This window comes from Aulonocara stuartgranti (assembly GCF_965226115.1).
Source record: "Aulonocara stuartgranti genome assembly, chromosome: 14".
Taxonomy (NCBI): domain Eukaryota; kingdom Metazoa; phylum Chordata; class Actinopteri; order Cichliformes; family Cichlidae; genus Aulonocara; species Aulonocara stuartgranti.
Window position 1 is genome coordinate 2260021 of NC_138950.1, and position 16495 is coordinate 2276515.

Consider the following 16495-nt stretch of genomic DNA (forward strand, 5'->3'; position numbering starts at 1 on the left):
CTGTGTGTACCATATGCTCTGCAATTCCCACAACGCTGTGCAGGACTCAGTGACTGAAGCACATCTTTAGTCTTCATACTACATCCTGGGGCATACGTCACAAATCTGTGGTTCTGAATCTTTATCTGGATCATGTGACTCTTTCATCCAACTACAGTGGCTCTCTGTGGCTTTGACAAAAAACAAATTACTACTGTTGCTTGTTAAAAAGTCCTCCTGCCTCCCTGCAGTACCTCAGATCCTAATATGCCTACACTGCACGTAAGGAGGCGGTGCTTCCTCTGCTCCGCAGAGCAGAGGTTGTTGAAGTCATCAGAGCAGGTCCTCACCTACACAGCAGAGATTCAGAGAGTAAAATGGGACGTCCATGTTGTCAAACTTGAGCTTGGGGCTGTGTCCACAGATTGTCCACCCTGAATCAGAGATATAGGCTGTGTCTCAATTCAGGGGCTGCATCCTTTGAAGGCCGATTACGTCACAGCAACGAGACGAAGGCTGCTTCAAATGCATCCTTCATTTCCCCGAATTTGAAGGATGGGTCGGTGTGTCCTTCATGGCCCAACCTATCCCAGAGTTCATACCCTTCATACTCTGTTACCCTGTTACCCACCAGCTTGATAGCTAGTCAGGAGGTTAAAGGTCACTAGAGCCAATGAGAACAGCGAACTCCCGGCACATCGTTTTCAGATCCCTGCGGTCTTTCACTACTGAGGTTAAACGTGATATATAAGTCACTTAGATATCTTAAAAATGTTATTGTTTGGCTTTTTTCAGTGTTTGATTTGTTCCTCAGTGAATCTGTTTGGCTGAGATTAAAGTTCTAGTTTTCACAGCTGAATAAACGTCAAACAGAAAACCGATTAAACAGAAGTGTGAGACGGTCGAGAGTTTACTCCAGCGTCCTGTTATATTCAGATAGCAAGGAGCAGACGGCCGAGTTTATTAAACTCCACAGAGACAGCGGTAACGCAGATCTGAAGGCCACACCGTCCAATTTCACAGCCGCTCACTTCCGGCCTACCCGACCTCCTGAGGACCCGGCCCATGTAGACCGAGAAGGCCGGGTCCAGGAAGGATGCGGCCTCTGAGTTGAGACAGCTATTGATTAAACAGAGATCACAACCAGGTACTGGCCAAAACTTTTGGAAGCGTTTCATTTAAATATTTTCTTCCGAGCCTGCAGAGCAGACAAAAGTGGAACTTCAAGACTCCTGACATTCTTGGGGGCAAAGCAGTTATGATTGTAGATCCACGGCTTCCCCGTGCACTGTGGCTGGTGGGATGAATCACAGAAACTTTCCCAGGATCAGATGGACTGGTCAGAACTTGGTGGAAGTAAGTGGGGGTGGATACACCCGCCTTCTTACACTGCTTATTTATCTTCCTGCGTTACCAGACTAATGGAGGAAATTCACCCATGTAGACACTTTGTTACTGCAGTGTGAGAGTAGCCACGTTAATAGTGAAGCATGTAGTAGCCTGGCTTCACAGGCTATATTTCCATTTATACGTTCATTGTTGTTGTTGTTATTGTGTAGAGCTAATGTTTACCAGACGGTGTTATCTGTTGTAATTACTGTATTAATATACAAACCTGTGTTTGCTGACAGCTCCGTGTCATCATAGCGACATTATGTGAATATCTGTGTCCACTAGAGGGCGGCGTTGATCCACGAATGACAGATTTAATCCAGTTCAGCTGTGATTCTGTGTCTATGCCATCTTGATATTATATTATTATAAACTTATTATATCATCTGCGCTTAATATTATATTGTGTTATTGACGTTAATACTTAGTGTGAAAGACGCTGAATCATGGGAGGAGATGTTTTTATTATTTCTTCTCACACCGGTTCACCAATGTCACGTTCATTACGAGGAAGAAAAAATGCTAAAACTAAATTGCCCTTAACCTTTTTATTGAAAAGGAAAAAGAAACTCAAATTCTAGGGCATTTCAGTCGGAGCATGTTCAGTTTCTAGTTTTGCAAGTTTACATTAGAGACACGGTCCTGTGGTTCTTGGGCCCAGAAACAAAAGTCATTGGTTGTTTTCAGGTTTGGAGCATGAAAAAAAAAAGGAAAAGTCAGTCTTTTTTTTATTTTCTCTTATCGTTTGATTTACTGTAAAAGTCTTTTTACTTGTTTCAACAAATAAGCTTTGGATCCCTTTCAGACTATACAGAATGCTGTGGTAAGACTTGTCTATGTGTGTGCTGTGGCCGGCAGGATGAAGGATCCAAACGCAGCACTCGTGCACGAAGGAATAAACTCAAAACAGCAGCTTCATTGCTGGAGAAAACTCGAACCTGTAATACAAGAAAACAAAACTAGAAACTCAAAACATGAAGCTCAAACCAGAAAACAGAGAACCAGAACATCATCAGGAGCACAGAAGAAAAACAGCACTGTAAGGGGAAATCACAGCACTTAAATACACGAGGGACTAACAAGGAAATGGGAAACAGGAGGCAAACACAGCTGGGACTAATCTGACATAATGAGACGACGGGGAAAACTCAAAACTCAATGCACTGAACACAGGACAAGAAACAGAAGACAGACAAGGAGACGTGACTGACTGGGGAGGAACACAGGGAAGACGCAGTGACAGAGAACTGAGACAAGCATACAACACATGGAGACAAATAAGGAGAACGAGAATACAGAAGGAAACCTTCAGTGGAGACACGACACCAGGAACTATAAATATAATACAAGCAGGAAGCAATCATTCAAATAAAATAACTTAAACCAAACACAGAAACAGTGGGTCACCAGACCTGTACGTGACATAACTATAGCACTAACAGGAAATCACATATTACTCCAGTTTTGGCTTCTGTTCGCTACATACTGTAGATCTTAAGTTAATCTCAGAGAGGATGGTTGGAGGACTTCGATGGACAGTGCACAGGCTTTAAACCATCTAAGCCACATGCAAGAGTGAGAGAAGAAGCACTGATCTGCATGTCTTAAAGTGGTCATTGCTTGTATGGAGCTCAGAGGAGTTACATAAAAAAATAATGCTGTTGGTAATTTTAAGATCAGACAATGATCAAATTTGAGAACTTTAAACTGAAAGCTGGAAAGTGTAAGAGGAATAGTAACTATTAGACTAGAGGGAAGAAGCTCAAATGTAAGAATCTGGAGCCTCAGTAAACATGTAGGTGAAGGGAACAGAGGGGATTTAGATGTGTTGGGCAGGTGTGGTGTTAATGAGATAAATGCTGAAGAACAAATAGTGGCAAATTTTGCAAAAAGAAGAATAAGAATGGAAATGACTGTGGCGAACCCATAGTTCAAGAAAGGGGAGGAACATAACGTAAAATAGAAGTGGAGGAAGGTGCACAGGTTGAATATATCTTATGATGGAGGTGCAAATAGGAGACGGTTCTTCAGGAAATGCAGAAGATTTGTAAGGAGGAAGTGAGGGCAGCTACAGCAGGGTCCAGTTGGTCCAGATGAACTACCTGCTGATGAACTTTTTAACCAGCTTGTTTAACACAATCCAGGAGAGTGAGAGGATACCGGAGGAACTGAGAAGTGCAATGGTACCGAGTTTCAAGAACAAAGGTGATGTGCAGTGCTGCAGTAAAACTGATGAGAGAACTGTTGGAACTAGGTTAACCCACGAGGTCTTTTAGGTCAAACTAACCTACTTCTTCAACCGTTCACGCAATCGCAAAATTCAAATGACTCCTGAAAGCCGCAACTGTGCGTTTCAGTGGGCACTGAGCTACCAGAACTTTTCCTGTAATTTTGCACAGAAAAACATAGATGTACTATTGAAATTACACTTCTTTATCTTATATTAAGATATCTCAGGGATTAAAGGTGTAGTAAAATTTCTTTATACTCAAAATTCACTTGGTGGACCCACTTAATATCAAAGTGTTCTATATGTAAGATGACTTTGAATGACTTTGACATTCCTGATTTATAGAGTTGAAGCAGAGTGTCTGTGTGGAACAGAAACACAGACTATAGATAACTAAAGTCAAAATCAACGTTCAACATAAGATGTGTGTGTTTGTGCGTACACGTCAGGGCTGTTGCTAGGAACTTGAAACATTGGGAAATTAGCCCAGCCCTGAAATCTTTTGGATTTTTGCTCAGTAACAGCACCTTTTAAAAGTTATTTACTACATTTGATTTAAGTATTTAAGTAGAAGATTTTAAGTATTAAAATCACATTGCTGATGAAGCAGTCATGTGAGATTTTATGTTGACATTGTTCAGGTTTTTTTTGCAGCTCTGGTCTCATAGATTCTGCTTCTGTTGTGCAATTATGACTCCTTTTAAAATGCATTACCTCTGTCTGGTGTTTTGGATGCTCACGTGTTCTTCACTTTTCCTGCTCTTTTAGTGTCCAATTAATCTACTGTACCTTTCATCTCATTTCCTCTCTCTGCTTCTTCCCTCTCCTGTCCTGGTTGTAAAAAGAATACAGTTCTAATCAAAGAATCCAAATATGTATTTTTTGATGTAAAGATTAGACATTTAACACATTATTTAGTCATTTATTTTAAACACTGGGTCAACTAAATTTGCATTTGAACACATTAACAAATATAAGATTGCATTATGATTGTCAGTTGATCAGACAGAGACAGTAGTGTTTCAGGTGTTACTTCACCTAGTGAAAAACTGATGCCTGAATACGGTTGCCCTTTACTAAACAATTCTTTTACCACTTCTGGGTCTATTCAAAACACAGAGCTAAAGACATGCCTGCACATCACTTTAGTTCCACTCTGCTGCCATCAGAGGGCAGCTTAGACTTGTAGTGATGTAGCCATGTCTGCAGCTTGTTACCACTGGAGGTTAATTAGAACAGATCACATCATTTATAAAACTAGGCTGTAAAGAAATATAATTTTCTCAAAGGACTAGAAAAGAAAACAATATGTGTGCACTATTGTTAAGCTTCTTCTTGTATTTAAAACAATCTTATTCCTATAAAGCCAAAATTACCAATTCAAGACCATCCAGTCATTTCGATAGTTTGTAATTTATTAATGATTATTACTTTGAGTAATTCTTTTTCTCTGGTATCTGAAGATTATGAACAATATAGCCAAACACCTACTCTATACCTTGCTAGTTTTTTCTTTCTTTTGCTACATTCGAGTCAACCTCTGAATGCCACAGTTCTTTGCCCCAACTTGCACTTGCTGAACTGGTTTCATGATGTTACAGTTTGATAGCAGCTTGGAGGAAAGAGAGCTGTCTGAGAAGTGTCTCTCCTGCTTTATGTTTTTGGCAATTATGGATCTAACTTTTTATTATCTGTGTTAATAAACTTTTAATAATTCAGTCAGATCATCGTAAAAGTCGCTTTTGAAGCAGCTGTGTGTAGGATACAATGATCTGCTGGTGTGATGGATCCTGAAAGGAATAACCCAAGTAAGTCCTAATTATTAAATGTTTATTTTTCTTTTATAATTTGTTGTCATTTTAAAAACAATCTTCAGCTTCAGTGTTGATTTTGCAGCAACTCACTCTCTCACTTCTTTTTTTTTTTAATGTTAGGTGCATGCTCCAACAGGAAAAGGTAGTTTAAATCACAGTAACATCTGTTTTCATCGTTTCTCATCATATGAAATTGAAAACAACTACAAAAAATATATATATTCTTGCTCTCCTTAAAGTTTGCAGCAGCAGAGACCTGAGGTTGGTGAATTTCGCTGCACAGAAAAGAGTCATCCTAAAGATGGACAAAACTCTGCAGATGAAAAGTAAAGACTGAAAAGTTATGCTTTCTGTTGTTGAGGCTGCACCAAGGCTTATTGTTGTTTTACTGACTGTTTCCCAAGTCTGCTCATCCGTGAAATTCAGAGGTTTTTACAGAACTCCTTATGCCTGAACAGCTATGCAAGTGTATTTGGCAGTACACCCTTTAGGAGAAATTCTTGGGAGTCAGTTTAGCTCAGTCGGTGCGCAGGCCATAACATCTCACATAGTCCTTTGCTGCATGTCCTCCCCTTCTCTCTGTCATCACTTTTCTGTCTGTCTGCTCTTATATCAAATAAAGGCTAAAATGCTTCCCCAAAAAACAATTTAATAAAAATAAATAAATAAAAACATACCATAGGATGATTTTCTGTTCTGTTACCCTAATTCAATTAATTCAATTTTGGTCTATTCCTTGGAAACATACTGGACCACTTTCACAGATAAGTCTACTCAGACTAACAACTGACATCCTATCCTTTTAATTCATTCTCTTTTATTATTTCAGGGTCTATCAGGAGAGTCCAAAGTCTCCTCAACCTCAACCCAGTTGTGTTTCCATGAAGAGCAACTGGTCAAAGTCTGAACCTCTTAGATTCAAAGATGGACAATCTTCTTCAGGAAAGACGTGAGATGTTGTTGAGATATAAGTGTTAAAGTTTGCACTGTTAGATTTTTATTTTTTTGAGTTTCTGATGCTCTTTCTTTTGATCTCAGTAGTCATCAGGAGAAAGCAAAGTGCTCTGATCCCAGCTCTGTGTCCATGAAGAGCAACTGGTCAAAGTCTGAACCTCTTAGATTCAAAGATGGACAGTCTGGTTCAGAAAACATGTAAGACTAGACTAACTGAAAAAAAAGATTAGATTTGGTTGGTTTAATAGTTATTAGAGAAGCCATGGGAACATTGAAAAGTGTTTGTCATAGATGTCATCCTGATTTTATTTCCTGTCACTTCCATCTTTATTTTTTAAATTCCTCTTCTCTCTTCACACTTTTGGCAGTTTCACTAGCTTTGTTAGCCTTTTTAGAATTGTCTCTATGCATGCAGGTGATAGTTAAGATGATGAGATCTGTGATGAGGTCTTTGAAATATAATCAGTGCAAGCATGACTTAATGCTTTATTTCTATAGGCAGTGTGTGCATAATCTATAACAACACATTATGGATAATATTTTTCTTTGCAGAGATCTTGGGGACAAGTGTGAATCTGACAGTTTCTCATGTGGTCATAAAACTCCAAAGGACATGGATTCCATATTTATAGTATGTGATTGTTGAAAACCTTTTACCACTTTTAAAATCAATTAAAATATCTTGCATTTTCATGATCCATGCAGTGCTATTCAGACTAGTGTTCACAAGTCATACAACTGATTGTGGTTCTATTCTTATCTGTTCATTCCGATACAGTTACTTGAGGAGAATATAGCAGGATTTGTGAAGACTGAACTGAAGAGGATCCAGAGGATTTTGAGCCAAGATGACTCTGAATATTTAGAGACTGGGAGTGAGGTTGAGGAGATGGGAGACATTAAGAAAAAAAAACAGTTGAGAAGCAGCAGAACAGCTTTTCTTGAAATCACGCTGCATTTTCTGAGAAGAATGAATCAGGAGGAACTAGCTGAGTCACTTCAGAGCAGTAAGACAACGCCGAGAAACAGTTGTTGAGAAAAAATATCAAAAGGTTATACTAATGATACCATCCAGACTAGTATTCTGACAAGCACGTATTTTTTGTTAAAATAGAATAGAATAGAATTCAACTTTATTGTCATGGCACATGTCACAAGTACAAGGCAACGAAATGCAGTTTGCATCCATCCAGAAGTGCTTTAGCCATGACATAGATATATTACAAAATATATATGAGCAATAATATAGGTATATAGATATATTACAGAAATGGGTCTGTTATAGGTATGAGGGTACAAAAATGGGTCTATTATGGGTATGTTACAATGTACACGGTATGAAGGTCTGTTATGAATATGCTATAAGTATGTACAGGCTGTAGTGGGTATACAAGCTTTGTACAGGCTATGAACAGGATATAAATATGAAACTATACAGAAATATGCAAGTTATAAACAGTTGTGAACAGTTGTAGAATTATAATTATCATATTGTACAGAATGATTGTTTGTACAGAATTATACAGTAGTGCCGTTAAGATAAGTGAAATATGTGGCTACTTTTTACAGAGGCTATATAAAGTGCTAGTGGTTGTATGTATGTTCAGTCCATGTGTTAACGTGGGTCAGATGTCAGGAGGCAGAGTTCAGGAGTCTGACAGCTGTGGGGAAGAAGCTGTTCCAGTGCCTGGTGGTCTTAGTCCGGAGGCTCCTGTAGCGCCTCCCAGAGGGCAGGAGGGTGAAGAGTCCATGTGATGGGTGACTGGGGTCTCTGATGATTTTCCCAGCCCTTTTCAGACACCGCTTCCTGTAGATGTCATTTATGGCAGGAAGTGGTGCTCCGGCGATGCGCTGGGCAGTTTTCACGACCCTCTGCGATGCCTTCCGGTCCGAGGCAGAGCAGTTCCTGTACCAGACTGTTATACAGTTGGTCAGGATGCTCTCAATGGTGCAGCGATAGAAGTTCACCAGGATGTCTGAGGACAGGTGGTTCTTCCTCAGAGTCCTCAAGAAGAAGAGGCGCTGGTGAGCCTTCTTGACCAGCTTGGAGCAGTTGGTCGTCCAGGTGAGATCCTCGGAGATGTGGACTCCCAGGAACTTGAAGCTGCTCACACGCTCCATAGCCGTCCCCTTAATGTGGATGGGTGGATGTGGGTCAGCATTCCTCCTGTAGTCCACGATGAGCTCCTTGGTCTTCTCGGTGTTGAGCAGCAGGTTGTTTGTGTCGCACCACTCAGCCAGACGATCCACCTCCTCCCTGTAGACGGCCTCATTGTTGTCATTGATGAGGCCAATCACCGTGGTGTCATCTGCAAACTTAATGATGGTGTTGGAACCATCAGCAGGTCTGCAGTCGTGGGTGAAGAGGGAGTAGAGGAAAGGGCTCATCACACAGCCTTGTGGTACACTGGTGTTCATTGTGATTGTAGATGAACAGTGGTTATCCAGCCGGACATGTTGGGGGCGGTTGGTCAGGAAGTCCAGTAACCATTTGCAGATGAGGGAGCTGATGCCCAGGTCTGTCAGTTTCCTGATGAGTTGTGAGGGGAGGATTGTATTGAATGCTGAACTGAAGTCTATAAACAGCATTCTGGTGTAGGTGTTGTTGTTGTCCAGGTGTGAGAGGACAGAGTGCATTGCGATGGAGACTGCATCCTCTGTGCTCCTGTTCTGACGGTATGCGAATTGGTGGGGGTCCAGGGTGGGGGGAGAAAGGATTTGAAGTGTGCTAGGACCAGCTGCTCTAAGCACTTTGTGATGATGGGGGTGAGTGCTACTGGGCGGTAGTCATTGAGGCTAGATGGGTTGGAGTTTTGGGTATCGGGACGATGGAGGTGGATTTGAAGCAGACCGGTACCACAGCGTGGGCCAAGGACAGATTGAATATGTGTGTCAGCACTCCTGCAAGCTCCCCAGAACACGCTCTGAGAACACGCCCGGGGATGCCATCAGGACCTGCAGCCTTTTGGACATTAATCCTGCTCAGCACCGCTCCTAGATCGGTGGGGGAAAGAGTCAGTGGGTGGTGGTCCGGCGTCACGTCTGCTTTGGTCGTAGTTGTGGGGTTCCCTCGCTTAAAACGAGCATAAAAGTTGTTGAGCTCATTGAGGAAGGAGACATCAGAGGATGCGCGGGAGTGTTTGGTGGTCCTGTAGTCTTTAATGGTCTGGAGTCCTTGCCACATGCGTTGGGGGTTGGAGTTGGAGAAGTGTTCTTCTACCTCTTCTAGGCTTTTAATAACTTGCATAATGAAATGTCAAGCATAAACACTGACTTGAATATTGTTTACATGTTTATATGAAGTATTTTAGTGTCTTTTACTATGGATCCATGCAGTTGGAATAAATGCAAAATGTCATTATCTTGCTTAAATAACCACGATTTACGGAAAAGTCTGGATAGCAGTAGAATTATTATAAATCTGTAAGTATTTATGGTGTTAGTTATCCATGCCTTGTACACAAATATATAATGAATATAAATGATGGCTGTAATGCAGATCAGAGAATTTAAGCAATTCAAAATCATATTAACAAATAAAAGCCCAGACCCATTTTTACAGTCAGGAAAACTATGGGGGATTCAATTCTGAAACTTTAACAGAAACTTACCTCATTTTCCCATAAGAACCCCCAGTGACACCTCTGTCCCCGTTTGTCCTTATGGGTTAAACATGTGTTGTTGTATTTAAATGACTTGCTAATTCACCTTTACATTTACATTCTGTTCTTATTTACATTTTACTTGACATTCAATTTTTTTAAAAAATGGGTTTGTACAAATTTTGGCAAAAACACTCATTATTATTTATTTTGATTGTTGATTCAGAAACCTACACCATCAACTGCCAGCGGAAACTCAAATGTAATCTCAAGAAGAAGTTCCAGGTTGTGTTTGAGGGAGTTGCTAAAGCTGGAAATCCAACGCTCCTCAATGAGATCTACACAGAGCTCTACATCACAGAGGGAGAGACTGGAAAGATTAATAATGAACATGAGATCAGACAAATTGAAGCAGTATTTAGGAAAAGAGACAAAATAGAAACAACAATCAGATGTGAAGACATCTTTAAACTCTCACCTACAAGAGATGAACCAATCAGAATCGTGCTGACGAAGGGAGTGGCAGGCATTGGGAAAACAGTCTTAACACAGAAATACACTCTTGACTGGGCTGAAGACAAAGCCAATCAGGACATTCAGTTTATATTTCCATTTACTTTCAGAGAGCTGAATGTGCTGAAAGAGAAAAAGTTCAGCTTGAAGAAACTTCTTCGTCACTTCTTTTCTGAAACAAAAGGAGAAACCTACAACTATGACAAGCCCCAAGTTGTGTTCATCTTTGACGGTCTGGATGAGTGCCGCCTTCCTCTGGACTTCAAGCACAATAAAACATTGAGTGATGTAACAAAGTCAACTTCACTGGATGTGCTGCTGACTAACCTTATCAGTGGTAAACTCCTTCCCTCCGCTCGCCTCTGGATAACCACACGACCTGCAGCAGCCAATCAGATACCTGCTGAATGTGTCCACATGCTGACAGAGGTCAGAGGATTTACTAATTCACAGAAGGAAGCATACTTTCAAAAGAGATTTAAAGATAAAATGCAGGGCAGTATTGTCCTCCAAAACATCAAGAGATCACGAAGCCTCCACATCATGTGCCACATCCCAGTCTTCTGTTGGATCACTGCTACGGTTCTGGAAGATGTGCTGATAACCAGAGAGGGAGGACAGCTGCCCAAGACCCTGACTGAGATGTACATCCACTTCTTGGTAGTTCAGGCAAAACTAAAGAACATAAAGTATGACGGAGGAGCTGAGACAGATCCACACTGGAGTCCAGAAACCATAAAGATGACAGAGTCTCTGGGAAAACTGGCTTTTGACCAGCTTCAGAAAGGAAACCTGATCTTCTATGAATCAGACCTGACAGAGTGTGGCATCGATATCAGAGCAGCCTCGGTGTACTCAGGAGTTTTCACACAGATCTTCAAAGAGGAGAGAGGACTGTACCAGGAAAAGGTGTTCTGCTTCGTCCATCTGAGCGTTCAGGAGTTTCTGGCTGCTCTTCACGTCCATCTGACCTTCATCAATTCTGGGGTCAATCTGCTGTCTGATGTACAGTCTAAATCCAAATGGTCTGGACTATTAAACAAGGACAACACATATGCAAAGTTTTACCAGAGTGCTGTGGACAAAGCCTTGCAGAGTCCGAATGGACATCTAGATCTCTTCCTCCGCTTCCTCTTGGGTCTCTCGCTGGAAACCAACCAGGCACTCCTAGCAGGCTCTGCTATGCCAGCACAGCAAGGAAGTTGCTCAAAAGTGAACCAGAAAACAAATCAGTACATCAAGAAAATAATCAGAAAAAAAATCTCTCCAGAGAGAAGCATCAATCTGTTCCACTGTCTGAATGAACTGCATGACAGTTCTCTAGTGGAAGAAATTCAGCAATCACTGAGGTCAAGAAGTCTCTCCTCAAACCAACTATCACGTGCTCATTGGTCAGCACTGATCTTCATCTTACTGTCATCAGAAGAAGATTTGGATGTGTTTGACCTAAAGAAATACTCTGCATCAGAGGAAGCTCTTCAAAGGCTGCTGCCAGTGGTCAAAACCTCCAGCACAGCTCTGTAGGTTGATGTTATATATAACAAAAAATTCCCCTCTCACCCCTGCGGAGCAGTCTTTGTCCTTCAAGCTTGGGTCCTCTGCCAGAGGCCTGGGAGCTTGAGGGTCCTGCGCAGTATCTTAGCTGTTCTTAGGACTGCTCTCTTCTGGACAGAGATCTGGAATGTTGTTCCTGGGATCTGCTGGAGCCACTCGGCTATCTTGGGGGTCATTGCACCATTGGCATACATAGAACGCCATCACCATTAGTTATGGCGTGCATGCCCTGCCTGCTAGCATCTTGCGCCCTGCTGTTATGTGCTGGATTGTCTCAGGGGCATCTTTACACAGCCTGCACCCGGGGTCTTGCCTGGTGTGGTAGACTCCAGTCTCTATGGATCTTGTACTTAGAGCTTGTTACTGTGCTGCCATGATTAGTGCCTCTGTGCTGTCTTTTAGTCTAGCTCTGTCCAGCCATTGGTAGGATTTCTGGATGCCAGCCACTTGGTGCAATGACCCCCAAGCAAGGCGAGTGGTTCCAGCAGATCCCAGAAACAACATCTGAGATCTCTGTCCAGAAGAACGTAGTCCTAGGAACAACTAAGATACTGCACAGGACCCTCAAGCTTCCGGGCCTCTGGTAGAGGGCCTGAGTTTGAAGGATAAAGACCGCCACCGCAGGGAAAGAGGCGAGTTTTGTTTTTTGTTTTTTTTAATGAATGACAAAATAAAACTTGAATCTACTTATATGACTTCTGTCTTTTCCCCACTGGTACTTATTTCAGGCTGAGCGGCTGTAAGCTGACAGAGAAAAGCTGTTCATTTTTGGCAACAGTTTTTAACTCCCAGTCATGTAATTTGACTAAGCTAAACCTGAGTAACAACAACCTGCAAGATCCAGGGGTGATTTCACTCTGTGCTGGACTGCGGAGTCCATACTGTCAAGTGAAAACTCTGAGGTTTGATAAAGTTTGCGTGTGCTTATGTGTTTCTTGTAAGATTTTGTGTTATGTGAAGACATACATTTGTTATGAATTTGCACTCTATGCAGTTCTAATTTTGGTGTTTTAAAACTGTTTACAACCTACATGTAGTTTATTAAGGCACTAAAGATCTCGGATAAACTTATGAAATGTCTGAAATAAAAACAAATGTGTTTCTTTTAACATTTAGGTTGGAACAAACCAGTCTCACAGAGGCATGCTGCGAGGATCTCTCATCAGTCCTCAGCACCCAGTCCTCCAGTCTGATAAACCTGTCCCTGAATTATAACAAGCTGGAGGATTCTGGAGTGAAGCTGCTTTCTGTTGGCTTGGGCAGTCTACAGTGTAAACTCGAAGTTCTCAGGTTTGATTAATGAAGAAAGTTTTAGTCATATTACTGTCTAGGTTATAAAGAAAGTTTATCATGAATATGGTAGTTCATGCCACAGCCATATATACAAAAATATGTTAAAAGGCGTATGCCATCATTGGGAAATACATACATATATTCCTGCAGCTTGACAGTGGGCATTACTTGAGAAAATTAAATTATGAACATGTAACTCTGCCCATTGTTTCAGCATAATGAAAAAATATCCATGCATCTGTCATAGACACAACAGAATAAGCAGAGATACCCAGAGCTCACCTCCTCCAGCTCAAGCCAGCCAAGAAACATAATCTCCCTAGTGTGTTCTGGGTCTGCACCAGGGTTTCCTTCCATGCTCCCCCTCAAATGTCTTCTTTAAGTTTAGAAGACTCTAGGCTGTCCTCTGAACTCAACCTGAATGACCTAAAAGAATGAGGTCTGTGATCAACCAAAGCTCTTAGCCATATCCCCAAGATATGGTATAGTGGTTTGTTGCACTGTGGATTGGGTGGTGGTCAGGGCCATCTGCCAAGACTGTTTAGACTAGTAGATACTTAAGAAAACATTATTAAGAAAATACCAGCATGATAAATGTTTAATGGTTGTGTTAGGCAAAGCACATATAAAAGATATGATTCTTTCAAACAGCCAGCAGGGAGCAACTTCTCTGATATAAAAAAAAGAGAAGTCTGAGAAAGTAAGTTTAAAAAAAGCAAGTAAAACTTTATTTATATGGCACCTTTAAAGATAAAAGATCACAAAGTGCTTCACACAGGGATAACAAAGTATAAAACAAAACAGACAACATGTGTTTTTAGTTATTTAGAAGCTACTGAGTCCAGAGATTTTAAGCTCAGTGGGAGAGAGTTCCACAGTCTCCCTTAGTTCTCAGCCTTGTATGATGAATGACAAGTAGACCATGATTACATGACCTAAGAGACCTGCTAGGAACATGAGGCTGTAGAAGTTCAATGATGTAGGCAGGTGCTTGACCATGAAGAGCTCTATAAGTCAGTACCAGAATCTTGAAGTGGACTCTAAATTCAATGGGGAGCCAGTGCAGCTGTATTAGCAATGGTGTCAGATGTAAATACTTAGATGTTTTGGTCACAAGTCTTGCTGCGGCATTTTGAACAATCTGTAGATGCTCCAAGGAGTTTTTGTTTAAACATGTAAACAGTGAATTACAGTAGTCCAGTCTTGATAAAATGAAAGCATGAATGATAATCTCCAGTTCAGTGTGAGATACAATAGGGCTTAGTTTAGAAATGTTTCTTAAGTGATAAAAGCAGGACCGAACCAAAGATTTGACATGAACATCCAAGTGAGGTCAAAGATTACCCCTAGGTTCCTGTTAGACAATTTCAGAAATGTTGCAAGGGGACCAAGAGCATTCATTATCTTAGGTACGTGTCTATCAGGGGCATACAAGGACTTCAGTCTTTCCTGGAATCTAAGCACTCATTAAAAATCTGTAGCTTAGAAACATCTTGAGACTTAAAAGAAATGAATAACTGGATATCATCTGCGTAGCAGTGGTAGCAAATGTCCTCAAAGGGGCTCAAAACATGCTGGAGGGGAAGTAGATATATTAAGAACTATAGAAAATAGAAAATGCTCCCACTGCTCACTTTCTCGCTTCAGCGAACACTTTGTGAAGAGTTTATGGTCTCAATTCCTGGAAGCTAAGACCAAGTACAAAACCATAAGTGAACCACTTATTTTGGCTGAAAAAAAAAAAAGAAATTAAACAATGTCCAAGATACCAGAGACCGGTGGCTGTGGCTCAGGTGGTAGAGCAGATCAGCTACTGATTAGAAGGTTGGTGGTTTGATTCTTGGCTTCCCTAGTCTGCATGCCAAATATCCTTGGGCACGATACTAACCCCAAGTTGCTCTCTGATGTGTTCATTGGAGTGTGAATGTTTATTAGTTTGCACTTGAGTTTAGAAGTGCTGGGGTGAATGAGGCATGTTGTATACAGTGCTTTGAGTAGAAAAGCGCTATATAAGAATCAGTTCATTTACCAGTCCAAGATACAAAATAAAAATCTCCAGGCAAAGCAACACACATGGGGAAACAGGAAGGCAAGGACAACAGCATTAAAGGATAAATGGAAAACACAGAAAATCTATACTAGGGGACACTTAGGGAAACAGGTTGGGAACAAGGAACACCTGAAACTAATTAAGGGTAACAAGACTGGGGAATAGGGGAACTGGCAACATGACATGGACAAACCGCTACCAAAATAAAATAGGCACTCACAACCTAAACATAGAGATAAGACTATAACAGACTACTCTGATTAATGGGGAGGCTTGTGCCAGGAAGGGCATCCGGCATAATTTATTATGTGTGCAGGAGACCATTTGGAAGGGAAGCAAGGCCAGGAGTTGTTGTGCCATGGTGTAGATGGGAGGAGAAATGGAGTAGGAGTAAGTATTGCTTGCTTTGCTTGTCCTGTCAGAACACTAATGAAAATGAATATATCACAGTGACACCTGAGCTGGGAGCCATGAGAGAGATGGTTTGGACATGTACAGAGGAGGGATAGTGGATATAGTGGGGGGGAAAAGAGGAAGGAAAGAGGAAAAGATGAAGACCACAGTAAAATTCATGGTTGTAGTAAAGGAGAACATGCAGAGGGATGGTATGACAGGGGATCATGTTGGGATGAGGTGAGGTAGATGGAGCTCATCTGCTGTGGTGACCTTTGAATGGAGCAGCTGAAAGGAAAATGATTTTATATTAACATATATAATATTGGGGGGTTTTCTTCCTTCTCTTTTAAACATTCAGGTTGGTTGCCTGTGATCTATCAACAGTAAGCTGTGGCATTTTGACTTCAGTGCTCAACTTTCAGTCCTCCAGGCTGACAGAGCTGGACATGAGTTTCAACTGTCTGCAAGATTCAGGAGTCAAGCAACTCTGTGTTGGCTTACAGAGTCCATACTGTAGACTAAAAACTCTCAGGTCAGTGGGGTAACTGCAATATTGCATAGGCCTGTTGATTGCTCTCTCATTTGTAATGTCTCCAGTTTTCATTTGTTCAATATTATCTGTTAGAATTCTCAGTTCAGTTGAATTCAGTTTATATAGTGCCTAATCACAACTCTATTCTACCAGCTCGATAGTGTAGTGGTAAGACTACACACCTTT

The 16495-nt window shown here is 41.2% G+C and overlaps 1 protein-coding gene across 6 annotated transcripts; it reads left to right on the top strand.

The window, feature by feature from the left end:
- Window positions 1-5218: 5218 nt before the first annotated feature.
- LOC309687935 (NLR family CARD domain-containing protein 3-like) lies at window positions 5219-16420 on the top strand. Of its 6 annotated transcripts, XM_082503251.1 has the most exons (12): window positions 5219-5409; window positions 5536-5557; window positions 5655-5741; window positions 6245-6364; window positions 6454-6567; window positions 6922-7000; window positions 7148-7376; window positions 10198-12004; window positions 12767-12940; window positions 13155-13328; window positions 15698-15771; window positions 16136-16290. In XM_082503251.1, the coding sequence occupies exons 1-12, from the start codon at window positions 5385-5387 to the stop codon at window positions 16162-16164; spliced, it is 2934 nt and encodes a 977-aa protein (XP_082359377.1). In that variant the 5' UTR covers window positions 5219-5384; the 3' UTR covers window positions 16165-16290. The 6 variants fall into 6 exon arrangements, with proteins under 6 accessions (XP_082359377.1, XP_082359376.1, XP_082359374.1 ...); XM_082503250.1 differs by lacking the exon at window positions 15698-15771 and having other exon boundaries at window positions 16136-16420; XM_082503248.1 differs by having other exon boundaries at window positions 15698-16229.
- Window positions 16421-16495: the final 75 nt, after the last annotated feature.

Bases quoted from the DNA above. Each gene is read 5' to 3' on its own strand.
- LOC309687935 (XM_082503248.1), top strand. From the start codon at position 5,385: ATGGATCCTGAAAGGAATAACCCAA. The intron at 6,365-6,453 runs GTGAGATGTTGT...TTTTGATCTCAG, and splicing joins CAATCTTCTTCAGGAAAGAC to TAGTCATCAGGAGAAAGCAA. The intron at 13,329-15,697 runs GTTTGATTAATG...TTATGTGTGCAG, and splicing joins TGTAAACTCGAAGTTCTCAG to GAGACCATTTGGAAGGGAAG.